The sequence below is a fragment of the Saimiri boliviensis genome, chromosome 14, assembly GCF_048565385.1.
Source record: "Saimiri boliviensis isolate mSaiBol1 chromosome 14, mSaiBol1.pri, whole genome shotgun sequence".
Taxonomy (NCBI): Eukaryota; Metazoa; Chordata; class Mammalia; order Primates; family Cebidae; genus Saimiri; species Saimiri boliviensis.
The window spans coordinates 74,932,249-74,945,329 of record NC_133462.1 but is presented as its reverse complement, the minus strand read 5'-3'; the positions used below and the strand labels follow the sequence as shown (position 1 = coordinate 74,945,329).

The 13,081-nt window shown below is 40.5% G+C and overlaps 1 protein-coding gene across 5 annotated transcripts in view; it reads left to right on the top strand.

The window, feature by feature from the left end:
* NVL (nuclear VCP like) overlaps positions 1–13,081 on the top strand; it is a 104,918-nt gene that overhangs the window by 52,023 nt on the left and 39,814 nt on the right. For 4 of the 5 annotated variants that reach the window (XR_745172.3, XM_003930311.4, XM_010340908.3 and 1 more), the window contains 2 exons: positions 4,556–4,675; positions 10,061–10,160. Coding sequence is in view for 4 of the 5 variants with exons in the window: in XM_003930311.4 (XP_003930360.3) it covers positions 4,556–4,675; positions 10,061–10,160 (220 nt within the window). In the remaining variant the exon portion in view is untranslated. The remainder of the gene's footprint in view (positions 1–4,555; positions 4,676–10,060; positions 10,161–13,081) is intronic. The other variant, XM_074385244.1, reaches the window with a different exon arrangement.

Here is a 13,081-nt window from a genome sequence, read left to right as displayed (position 1 = left end):
ATAGAGCCAATATTTCCACCTGGATTGTCTGATTCCTGATCTACTTTTTATCCTGTTGTTGTGTGGCTCAGATGAGTTCTGTATTAACAAATAAAAATAATTCTGGAGATAGAAGTCAATCAAGTGCTGTATCTTCCTTCTCCATTTAAGCAATTTATATCCAAATTTAAGATGCTGAATTTCTTATTTCTTGTTCCTCTCTATGAAATGTAAAAATGCCATTCTGTGAAATATTCCAACAAAGAAGAAATGAGGGTAACATTTGTTTTAGAAGGTTTTTAAAATTTATCTCTATCCCAATGTTTAAATCTTTCCTATTGTGTATTACTTTCTCCCTAAAATAAGAGAGTTATACTTAAGTATGTCCTACAGGCTTTTTACATACCTCTTAACTTTTTTGTACTTCATTTTGACTTTCTAGCAGATGTGGAATTAGATATGAACCTTGAAGCAGAGGGCATTTGTAGGAACTGGGATTGGAAAAGAAGGTTATAGCCAGACATTGAAGGGCCTTTATACCAAGCTAGAGTTTGGATGTTAACTTGAAAATATCAGAGAACTAATAGAGGCTTTAAAGCAAGAATATAACATAGTTTCTTTTTTTTCTTTCTTTTTTTTTTTTTAAGATGGGCTTTCACCATGTTGATCAGGCTGGTCTTGAACTCCCAACCTCAGGTGATCTGCCCGCCTTGGCCTCCAAAGTGCTTGGATTACAAATGCGAGCCACCACGCCCGGCCAAGTGTAACATATTTTTAAAGATTGCAATTAATAAAAATTTTATTATGAAATATTTCCACATATAAGGAATTACAACGTGTAATATAATATACCCCTATGTATCTACCACCCAGCTTTAAAAAAATAAATACACTTAAAGCTTCTTGCAAATCCTCCCGCGTGATGTTCTCTATTCTCTCTCCCATGGAACTTACTACTAGACTGAATTTGTTGCATGTTAGTTCCATGCACTTCTTTCTATATTTACTTTCTATATTTATATGTTTATCCCTAAACAATATATAGTATTATTTTATATGTTTCAAAAGTATGAGGCCAGGCACAGTGACTGACACCTGTAATCCCTAGCAATTTGGGAGGCTGAAGCAGGAGGATCACCTGAAGTCAGGAGTTTAAGACAGACCAATGTAACAAGACCCTGTCTCTACCAAAAAAAAAAAATTTATGCTGGGCGTGGTGGCTCATGCCTGTAATCCCAGCACTTTGGGAGGCAGGGGGGTGGATCTCGAGGTCAAGAGATAGTGACCATCCTGGCCAACATGGTGAAACCCCGTCTCTACTAAAAATACAAAAATTAGCCAGGTGTGGTGACACGCAACTGTGGTCTCAGCTACTCGGGAGGCTGAGGCGGAAGAATTGCTTGAACCCAGGGGTTGGAGGTTGCAGTGAGATTGCGCCACTACACTCCAGCCTGGTGACAGAGCATGACTCCGTCTCAAAAAATAATAATAATAATAATAATGTAATTTTTTAAAATATGAGGTTTATGAGATAATTGGAAATACAAGTGCTTAATAGATGTTTGATATTAAAGAAATACTAATTTTTAAGTGTGATAATGACATATTAAAATCATCATATTTTAGAGATACAAAAATATTTACAAATAAAAGATAATACCTAGGATTTTCCTCAATAAAATAAGGGGAAGGGCTGGGCGCGGTGGCTCAAACCTGTAATCCCAGCACTTTGGGAGGCTGAGACGGGTGGATCACGAGGTCAAGAGATAGAGACCATCCTGGTCAACATGGTGAAACCCCGTCTCTACTAAAAATACAAAAGAAAAATTAGCTGGGCATGGTGGCGTGTGCCTGTAGTCCCAGCTACTCAGGGGTCTGAGGCAGAATTGCCTGAACCCAGGAGGCGGAGGTTGCGGTGAGCCGAGATCGTGCCATTGCACTCCAGCCTGGGTAACAAGAGCGAAACTCCGTCTCAAAAAATAAATAAATAAATAAAAATAAAAATAAATAAAATAAAATAAGGGCAAAAAAGTGGATAGGAATATAGATGAAGCAAGGTTGGTCATGAATTGACGATAATTGAAGGTCAGCAATGGGTACATTTGAGGTTTATAACTTACATCTACTTTAGTTATAAGTTTGGAACTCTCCTTATAAACTCTCCATAGTATAAAATTAGCTGGATGTGGTGGTGTGTGCCTATAATCCCAGCTACTAAGGAGGCTTAGGCAGGAGGATCACTGGAACTCGGGAGGTGGAGGTTATAGTGAGCGAGATCGCACCACTGCACCCCAGCCTGGGCAACAGAGTGAGACTCCATCTCAAAAAAAAAAAAAAAATTAGATGATCTGATGAGGAATATGGGCATCTTGGGATTGAGAAGTGAGTTCACTCTAGGGCATTTTAGATTAAAGAGCCATCTGGAGACATCCAGCAGGCAAAAGGAAATGTGAATCTGAGGCTCTGAAGAGATTTGGAAGTCATTATCATCTAAGTGGTACCTAAAACCATGGGAATGGGTTCAGTCTGGTAGGATATGTTTATTAAGTAAAAGAACAGTTACATTAAGGGCCTCTAACAGAACCCTGGAAGATTCCAACAAGGAAAAAGAAGCAAGTTCTAGCAAAGGAGACTGAAAGTGATTGGTCATTAGATGGAGGACACCCCAGATTTTCTAAGCCTGAAAACCAAGGGGAGATGAGTTTTTCAACCTTGTCAGTATGACCAGCATAAAAGATACTGAGAGTGGGACTTGGGATTTGGTAATTAGAAGGTCATTAGTGGTTGTAGGGAAAATATGTTTAATAACGATCTTTGCAAAAGCCAGACTAAAATGATTGAAAATTTGATGGCCAGTAAAGATTTTGAGATAATAAACATAGAATCTTTACTTGAAATTTTGTATGTTTCAAATAAAGGCCAAGATAGGCTTTTCTTTTATTTACTTTTGTTTAATCACTGTTGCCTTGTTAAGATTAAATAGGTTTTAATCTGTCCTTGTTGAAACTTTAGGTTTGCCTTTCCCTAAAATAAATTTCCTTTTACCTAGCTGCCTGGTTTGCCATTTCCAAAGTCACTTTGCCAACAGTATTGATTGTTCTCTTCTGTTCCTATCTGAAACTTTATGTCTCCCAGCCCCTGATATCTTTTCTTTTACAAGAGTACTATTTTGCTTCAGCATTACAAATATAGTTTTTGTTGAATTAGATTTTCCAGGAAAGTCTACTATATTTTTACACTGTTTATTATATTTGTGCACTGTGTGCTATATTTGTACACTGTGCAGGATGTTATGAGAGAAAAATCTGAATAGGACTCCTGCTTTCCAAGGGCTTTGTAACATAATATAGTGAAGTAGAAGAGCTCAAATGTTATTATAGTACAGAGTACTTTAAGAGCAAAGAAGAAAGTAATGGTTAGAATGATTAATGAGGATCTTTCAGAATGCAAGAAGAAATATTTGGAGGTAGGTTGGAAAGCAGTTCAAGTAAGGGAAGCAGAATGAGCAAAAGTTCAAAGAAAAGGACCAAAAGGATGTAAGGGAAGGAAAGTTCTAGTCACATGAAAAAATAACACTTTAATCACTGTCATCTGTGGTGTAGTATTTGCCTTGATTATTTGTTGTGGCCATATACTCATTAAATAGCATAGCTGATATGAAATAGTTGGCACTGTAAGCCAGGCACGGTGGCTCATGCCTGTAATCCCAGCACTTTGGGAGACTGAGGGGGGTGGATTATTTGAGGTCAGGACTTAGAGACCAGCCTGACCAACAAGGTGAAACCCCGTCTCTACTAAAAATGCAAAAATTAGCCAGGTGGTAGTGGTGGCACGCCTGTAATCCCAGCTACTCTGGAGGCTTACTTACCTACTTAGTCCTAATGTTATAGTTGCTTGTGAATTGCTATATTTCTTGACTGATCTTAATGTTTTATATTTTGTTTAGATTTCAACATAGAGTAAACCATTATGAAACCTGTTAAATGCTTAGTTGGCTCACTTTGCCTCCTCTGATGTTGTATGACAAAATAGCTCTTCCTTTATTTAGTAAGATGACTTGTGTAGGAATAACAAAACAGAACAGTAATTTGACTTGTGTGCACGTAAAATACTGTTGAATAATGAAAATTACTGCTGGATATTTTATATGCACAAGGCTTACAAGGTTAGTTCTATAGCCAAAAGAACTCTGGCCAAAAAAAAAAAAAGAAAGAAAAACAAAACAAAACCAAAAGCTTAGTTCTAAAATACACTTGAAATTTGGCGATTTTTTTTTTTTTTTTTTTTTTTAGCTAGAGAAGACCTTACATTTCACTTAAGTCTTTATTTTATGAATAAGGAAATTTATAATAGGCTTAAATAGTAGCCAGTTTTATTAAGTTGAACTATATGCCATTGGCTATTATAGGTCAAAAATGGTTAAATATCAGCAATTCTATATGGTTTATACTGATACTTTTTGGACTTTGACACAGAAAACTAATTTTATGTCACTTAAAACTAGTTTTACTATCATTTGATCCAAACCCCAGATTTTGAACTGTTGACATTTTATTTACTTCCTATATATGTTTAGTACGTTGGTGAGAGTGAACGTGCTGTACGACAAATTTTTCAACGAGCCAAGAACTCAGCACCCTGTGTCATATTCTTTGATGAAGTGGATGCTTTATGTCCTCGAAGATCAGACCGAGAGGTAAGTATCATGGATTAGTGGTTTACAGATTCTTTTAGCACAGTAAACCTTTTTTAAGTTCCAAGCCAGGTATTTCTTGCATCCCTTGGGAACACTGAGACACTTAATGAAGATACCTGGTAATTTGAAATCACAACTTAGAGATAGCAGTTGTATTCTGTATCTGCCTCTGCGTCCGTTTTTTTCCTGTATATTATTTTGGTTGCACAATCTGTAGGTCATCCTAATTTACACAGATGAGTAGGTGAGTATGGAAATGATGTTAGTTTTAAATAGCTTGCTTTATTTATGATCTTGTAATCCTACAATATTCTTGAGTTAAATGGGTTCGTGAGACAAGAAAAAATGCAATTTAAGACATCATGCACTCAAAATAGGGTCAGGTTATTAACGTTAAGACCCAATACCTTTTCTGTTAAAGTGAGGACATTAAAATGAAGGAGATTACGGCCGGGCGCGGTGGCTCAAGCTTGTAATCCCAGCACTTTGGGAGGCCGAGGCGGGTGGATCACGAGGTCAAGAGATCGAGACCATCCTGGTCTCGTGGTGAAACCCCGTCTCTACTAAAAATACAAAAAATTAGCTGGGCATGGTGGTGCGTGCCTGTAATCCCAGCTACTCAGGAGGCTGAGGCAGGAGAATTGCCTGAACCCAGGAGGTGGAGGTTGCGGTGAGCCGAGATCGCGCCATTGCACTCCAGCCTGGGTAACAAGAGCGAAACTCCGTCTCAAAAAAAAAAAAAAAAAAAAAAAATGAAGGAGATTAAAAAAAAAGAGCCAACACCCATTAAGATATAAAATTGATCTGCCTTGAATACCACTTGAGTCAGCCACACTGAGTCACAGTCCTTAGAGATTTCAATACAGAGTACCAGAAACAGTTGTTACTAGGAGTTCCATTATATAAGAATTTGAAGCTTAGTGAAGCATAACATAAACTGTGTGTGTGTGTGTATAAACCTTTTTGAAGGAGATAGCAACTATCATTTTATAAGTACACTTCTTGTAAGATGACTGAGAGAGTGGTTACATTTCTGAAACCTGGGAAATAAATCTTTTGTGATTTACTTTCAAATAGGTTGTGTGTGTGTGTGTGTGTGTGTGTGTGTGCGCGCGCGCGCACGCGCATGTGTTTTCTTAGGTCTTAAAACATTTATTACCTGCCTCATTTTGCTAAAAATCTCCAAAAATATCCAAAAGTCACAAAAAAAAGCTGACTGATATAAATAAATAAATAAATATGACTCACATTATAGTGGTTTTGTTTCCTCATCCAGTAGTTATTGATACCATCACAGAAAATTCTTATTACAGGCTTATCTTTGATAGTGATGTCAGTGACTGAGTCAGAGACCCTTCCCAGGTTCCCCAGTCATATTCCAAAGTCTACTGCGGGCTATAGAGCAAAACACGGCACTTTGATATCTGTTTAGGGCACGACATGCTCTGGATTTTATTCCTTTCCTTTTTATTCCTGTCTCTTCTGCCATGAATAAACCCTTTATTTGTCCACAGCCCCTTCATTGGTTTGCAGCTCTCCACTGTCAGCTGATAAATCTAAATTTGGAGAGGTTCATTGTCAGCTGTTGCCCTCAAGTCTATAGCCGTATGAAGTACATGTCTCACTTCTGGCTTATCTCTCTTTTTTTTTTAAGGAATAAAGAAAGGCTACTCCATAGGCAGAGCAGCCTTATCTGTTTCTTGGATGTCTACTGTCATACATTTTTTTTGAGACAGAATCTTGCTCTGTCATCCAGGCCAGAGTGCCGTGGTGCTATCTCAGCTCACTGCAACCTCTGCCCCCTGGGTTCAAGCAATTTTCCTGCCTCAGCCTCCTGAGTAGCTGGGATTACAGGCTCCTGTCACCACGCCTAGCTAATATTTGTATTTTCAGTACAAATGGGGTTTCACCATGTTGCCAGGCTAGTCTTGAACTCCTGATCTCATGTAATCCACTGGCCTTGGCCTCCCAAAGTGCTGGGATTACATGCTTGAGCTGTCATGCCCGCCCTATTGCCATGTATTTCTATACTCTGATATATATGGTTTTCTTTTCTTTTTTTTTTTTTCCTTTCTTGAGACAGAGTCTTGCTCTGTCACCTAGGCTGGAGTGCAATGGCATGATTTTGGCCCACTGCAGCCTCTGCCTCTCAGGTTCAAATGATTCTCCTGTCTCAGTCTTCCAAGTAGCTGGCACTACAGGCGTTTGCCACCACACCTGGCTAATTTTGTATTTTAGTAGAGACAGGGTTTTACCATGTTGGCTAGGCTGATCTCGAACTCCTGACCTCAGGTTACCCATCCACCTCAGCCTCCCAAAGTTCTGGGATTACAGACGTGAGCCACTCCTCCTGGCTATGGTTTGGTTTAATAACATTTTCACCTAAAGCAGATTCTTTTTTTTTTTTTTGGCCTGTGCCTCGCCGGCCAGGCACAACCACCCACTGCCCATCTCCTGGGCCGCCGAGGACTGCTCTACCCCTCCGTTCTGGCCACCAGAAGCAGAGGAGCTCAGGGCAGGCAAAGCTCAAGGGGACCTAAAGCAAATTCTAAAAACATTCTATTTACATTTGTTTTTATTTATTTATTTGTTTATTTTTGAAATAGTCTCACTCTGTCACCCAGGCTCGAGTGCAGTGGTGTGATTGTAGCTCACTGCCTGAGGCCTTGAGCTCCTGGGCTCAAGCAGTGATCCCTCCTCAGCTGCCTGAGTGGCTAGGAGTGCAGGTGTGTATCACCACACCTAGCTAAGTTTTTGTTATTAGAGATGGGATCTTACTATGTTGCCCAGACTTGTCTTGAATGTCTGTCCTCAATTGATCCTCCTGCCTCAGCCTCCTAAAGTACTGGAATTGCACCATGCCTGGACCTAGGCTTTTGTTTTTTATATAAATGTAGTCATTCTGTCTTGATGACTTTCTCATGTATGTAATAACTTAATATATTGTATAATCCTCAGTCTGGATACAGCAGAGTTTACTTAGTAATTCTCGTGTTTTGGATGTTTAGATTATTTCACTTGTTTCTCTTACAAACAGAACTCTACTGAACTTGTATCACGTATTTGTATGCACCTGTGGTGGGACTATGGAGATACAATTTTGGAAGTGGAAACCAGGATCGAAGATTGATACATATTAGATTTTGAAAGATAATGCTATATCATCCTTCACAAAAACGGTGTTACATGTGCCCACCAACAATTTGTGAAAATAACCATTTCCTATCAACAATGGATTATACCCGTCTTTTTATTTTTTGTCAGTTTTATTGGCAAATCATATTACATTTTAATATACATATCCCTGATTACCATGAGGTTGACTGTCTTCAGTAATTTGAAATTATATTTTTGAGTATGGATTGCGATTCTGTTAGTATTATGTTCCCAAGTAGTGATAATAAGGGACACCAAATTTTTTTTTTTTTTTTTTTTTTTTTTTTTTTTTTTGAGACGGAGTTTCGCTCTTGTTACCCAGGCTGGAGTGCAATGGCGCGATCTCGGCTCACTGCAACCTCCGCCTCCTGGGTTCAGGCAATTCTCCTGCCTCAGCCTCCTGAGTAGCTGGGATTACAGGCACGTGCCGCCATGCCCAGCTAATTTTTTGTATTTTTAGTAGAGACGGGGTTTCACCATGTTGACCAGGATGGTCTCGATCTCTCGACCTCGTGATCCACCCGCCTCGGCCTCCCAAAGTGCTGGGATTACAGGCTTGAGCCACCGCGCCCGGCCTAACACCAAATATTTTTTATCTGGAGAAATCAGTAGAGTCAGCTGGGCACGGTAGCTCATACCTATAATCCCAGCAGTTTGGGCAGCCAAGGTGGGCGGATTGCTTGAGTCCAGGAGTTTAAGACGAGTGGGTAACATGGTGAAACCCTGTCTCTACCAAAAATAAAAAATAATAATGATGATACAAAAATTAGCCAGATGTGCTGGCCCATACCTATAGTCCCAGCCACTTCAGAGGCTGAGGAAGTATTGTTTGAGCCTGGGAGGTAGAGGTTGCAGTGAGCCAAGATCTTACCACTGCACTTCCAGCCTGGGTAACAGAATGAGACCATTGTGTCAAAAAGAGAGAGAGAGAGAGAGAAAGGAAGGAAGGAAGAAAAGAAGGAAAAGGAAATCAATGAAGTAAGCCCATTATAACCTCTGTACATAAAACTTATGCTGAAGAAAAGCAATTAATGACCAAAAACACAGCACCGCTTTTCTCATTTTCTTCATTTAAAACGTTATTGTTTCTGTATCTGAGTGCTTTATCCTCTAGTTACCATTCCCTGAATCTCTCCTTTCCCTTAGATCTTGCTGAGGTAGGTGTACTTTATATTATTTGCTTCAAGGAAGAGAGAAAATGCCTCAGTGTCCCAGATATTTTTGTATGTAGTGCACTAAAAAGATCTGGAACACCTGGCTGGTCTGATGGTGATGGCTTATCAGAACTTATTAACATTAGTGTCGTCCAGGTGTGGTGGCACAAGCCTGTAATCCCAGCACTTTGGGAGGCCGAGGCAGAAGGATCGCTTGAGCTCAGGAGTTTGAGACTAGCCTGGGCAATATAGCAAGAGGATCTCTAGAAAAAATATGAAAATTAGCCAAGCATGGTGGCATGCACCAGTAGTCCCAGCCTATTCAGGAAGCTGAGGTGGGAGAATTGCTTGAGCCCAGGAGGTCAATGCTGTAGTGAGCTGAGATCATACCACTGCACTCTAGCCGGGGCTACACAGTAAAACCCTGCCTCAAAAAAAGAAAGTCTCGCCAAAGTTGATAAGCAAACCCCCACTGTTAAATTTGACTGGCTTTAAAAATAAAATAAAATGAGATCTAGAATACCTGATATACTAGGAAATTTGGGGTTCAAAAGCTTAGTCTAGGTGGGGTGCAGTGGCTCACACCTATAATCCTAGCACTTTGGGCTGCTGAGGCAGGAGGATTGCTTGAGGCCAGGAGTTCAAGACCAGCCTGGGCAGCGTAACAAGACCCTATCTCTACCAAAAAAAAAACAAAAGCTAGCTGTAGATTTGCCCCAAAGGAACTTTATTGTGACAGTTAGATCTTTGAGTAACTCAAAAACATCAGACCTTGGGATCCACTTGGCCTGATGTTGAGTTTCATCTCTTCCTTTATCTAGTGGTGAGAACTTGGACAATAACCCCTCTAAGCCTCAGTTTCCTCATTTAGACTGTGGATAATAATAGGATTTCTGGGGAGGTCCACATGAGAACACATTTTGCACAGTGTCTGCATATAGTGATTCCTCAGAAAATAATCATTGTTATCTCTTTTGAGTTGGCAAATGTATTATTTTTATGGGGAAGGAAATGGGTTTTTTTTTTTTTTTTCTTTGTATTGAGAGCTGATGGAACCAGATATATTTGTTTTTAGATAGGAGCAAGTGTCCGAGTGGTGAATCAGCTACTTACAGAGATGGATGGTCTGGAAACACGCCAGCAGGTTTTTATTATGGCAGCCACTAACAGGCCAGGTAAGAAATAAAAATATAACACAGATGAATCTAGAAACTTGCAGCATTTCCATATAAGAGATTCAGATAATTAAAAACAAAAACTTTTAGCATTTATAAACAATATAATTCACATGCATCCTAGGAAAGGAAGATTAAATTTGGGCAATCCCTTTTTGTTTCTCTGAAAGGAAACTCCATAGGTTGAAATAAACACTTAGAAAGCTTTTGCATAGGGCCAGGCATGGTGGCTTACACCTGTAATCCCAGCACTTTGGGAGGCTGAGGCCGGTGGATCACAAGGTCAAGAGTTCAAGACCAGCCTGGCCAAGATGATGAAACCCCGTCTCTACTAAAAAAAGTAGGCAGGCATGATGGCAGGTACCTGTAATCCTAGCTACTCAGGAGGCTGAGGCAGAGAATACCTGGGAGGCAGAAGTTGCAGTGAGCCGAGATCATGCCACTGCACTCCATCCTGGGCAAGAGTGAGACTCCCTCTAAAAAAATAAAAAATTAAAAAAAAAAAAAAAAAGGTTTTACGTAAGCTATAGTAAAAAGCATAGTCTTACTACTTGGATCCCATGAGATTGCTTTTCTGTGTTGGTACTTAGAAAGCTCTTTTTGGACTGGGTGCAGTGGCTCACGCCTGTAATCGAAACACTTTGGGAAGCTGAGGTAGGTGGATCACTAGAGGTCAGAAGTTTGAGACTAGCCTGGCCAATATGGTGAAACCCTGTCTCTACTAAAAGTACAAAAAGTAGCTGGGCATGGTGGCACATGCCTGTAATCCCAGCTACTTGGGAGGCTGAGGCAGGAGAATTGCCTGAACCCAGGAGGCTAAGGTTGCAGTAAGCCAAGATTGCACCATTACACTCCAACCTGGGTGACAAAGCAAGACGCCATCTCAAAAAAAAAAAAAAAAAGAAAGAAAGAAAACTCTTTTGGGCTGAGAATAGTTGCAGCATACACTTTTTTTTTTTTTTTTTTTTTGAGGTGGAGTCTTGCTCTCTCGCCTAGGCTGGCATGCAGTGGCATGATCTTGGCTTACCTCTGCCTCCTGGATTCAAGTGATTCTCCTACCTCAGTCTCCCAAGTAGCTAGGATTACAGGTGCTGCCACCATGCCTGGCTATTTTTTGTATTTTTAGTAGAGATGGGGTTTTGCCATGTTGGTCAGGCTGGTCTCAAACGTCTGACCTCAGGTGAACCACCCACCTTGGCCTCCCAAAGTGCTGAGAAGTACAGGTGTGAGCCACCACGCCTGGCCTCTCTTTCTTTTTTAACAGAGACAGGGTTTTGCTGTGTCACTCAGGCTGGAGTATAGTGGTGCAATCATAGCTCTTTGCAGCCTCGAACTCCTGACCTCAGGTGATCTGCCCACCTCAGACTCCCCAAGTGCTGGGATTATAAGCATGAGCCACTGCGTCTGGCCAGCATACACTTTTGACCACAAAAGTATTTTCAGAATTTGTGTCTTGTGGTTTCTCTGAAGCTTAAAGGAAACAAAACCCAGAGACTCTTCACTATACTAGAAGTTAAAGATAGATTTTTAAGGTTTTATGCTGGAGCTATGCTCCTTTATCTGCCTTTAACGATTACTGAAAGTTGTTTTCAAGGTTAAGCATTCTGTGAGGGAATTAGAAAAGGGCTCAAGACTACAGAAATGCAGAAGGAGCCTCAGAGTTACAACTCTAATCACATGCTCGATCTTGCTGGTGATAGTCTGCAGCCCGAAGCTAGCTGTGGAGCCACTATGCATCACCTCATTAGCTCAACAAAGACACTCTTGGCACTCAGGAAATTGTAAGGATTTTTGAAGCTCTATGCCAGGAATGGTGGGCAAAGACCAATTATATTCTGTATTATACCATAGTAACCTTGGGACTATATTACTTCATTTTTCTTTTTTTTTTTTTTTTTTTTTTTTTTTGAGACGGAGTTTCGCTCTTGTTACCCAGGCTGGAGTGCAATGGCGCGATCTCGGCTCACCGCAACCTCCGCCTCCTGGGTTCAGGCAATTCTCCTGCCTCAGCCTCCTGAGTAGCTGGGATTACAGGCATGTGCCACCATGCCCAGCTAATTTTTTGTATTTTTAGTAGAGACGGGGTTTCACCATGTTGACCAGGATGGTCTCGATCTCTCGACCTCGTGATCCACCCGCCTCGGCCTCCCAAAGTGCTGGGATTACAAGCTTGAGCCACCGCGCCCGGCATTACTTCATTTTTCTAACCATCATTTTGGAACTTTTAAAATGAGGATGATAATACTTAATTGGCAGGATTGCCACAAAAGTTAAGTGATGTTGGTAATGTATCCACCACCATGGTGGTAAACAGCAGGTAGCTATTTAGTAATTATCATGGTCATGAGCACTTTTGGTAATAGTAGTGGGAACAGTCATTAGGTCATAAAATCAGAGTCTTCCTAGAAGAAAGTCCCTTAGAGTTGAACAGAATTACATCCTTTCATAAGTAGATACAGATCTTTTCTCACATATTTCAAGAAGATGCTTGTCTTAGTCTGTTTTGTGTTGCTATAACAGAATACCTGAAACTGGGTAATTTGTGTACAAACTAGAAAAGAGATCTAGTTCTTCTAGTTTAGGAAGCTGGGAAGTTCAAGGCTGAGTGACCTGCATCTGTCAAGGGCCTTTTTTTGCTACATCATCCCAAGGTAAAAGGGTGGAAGGACACAAGAGCATGCAAGAGAGAGCAAAAGGAAAGTGGCCTGGACAGGAAGAAACCATGGTCCCATGAAGAAGGGTAGACAAATAAAGTTTAGTTAATTTTACCCTATCTTTGGACATTTATCTCTATTGCCTGAGCTAAACAACTATTTTCTTCAACCTACCAAAAAGCATTTTGTACAGCGAAAGATAAGGAAGCCTGGAGAAGCGAGAAGCAGAGAGAGGTGGATCCTGGGGTGTAGTAGATGAGGGCTCTG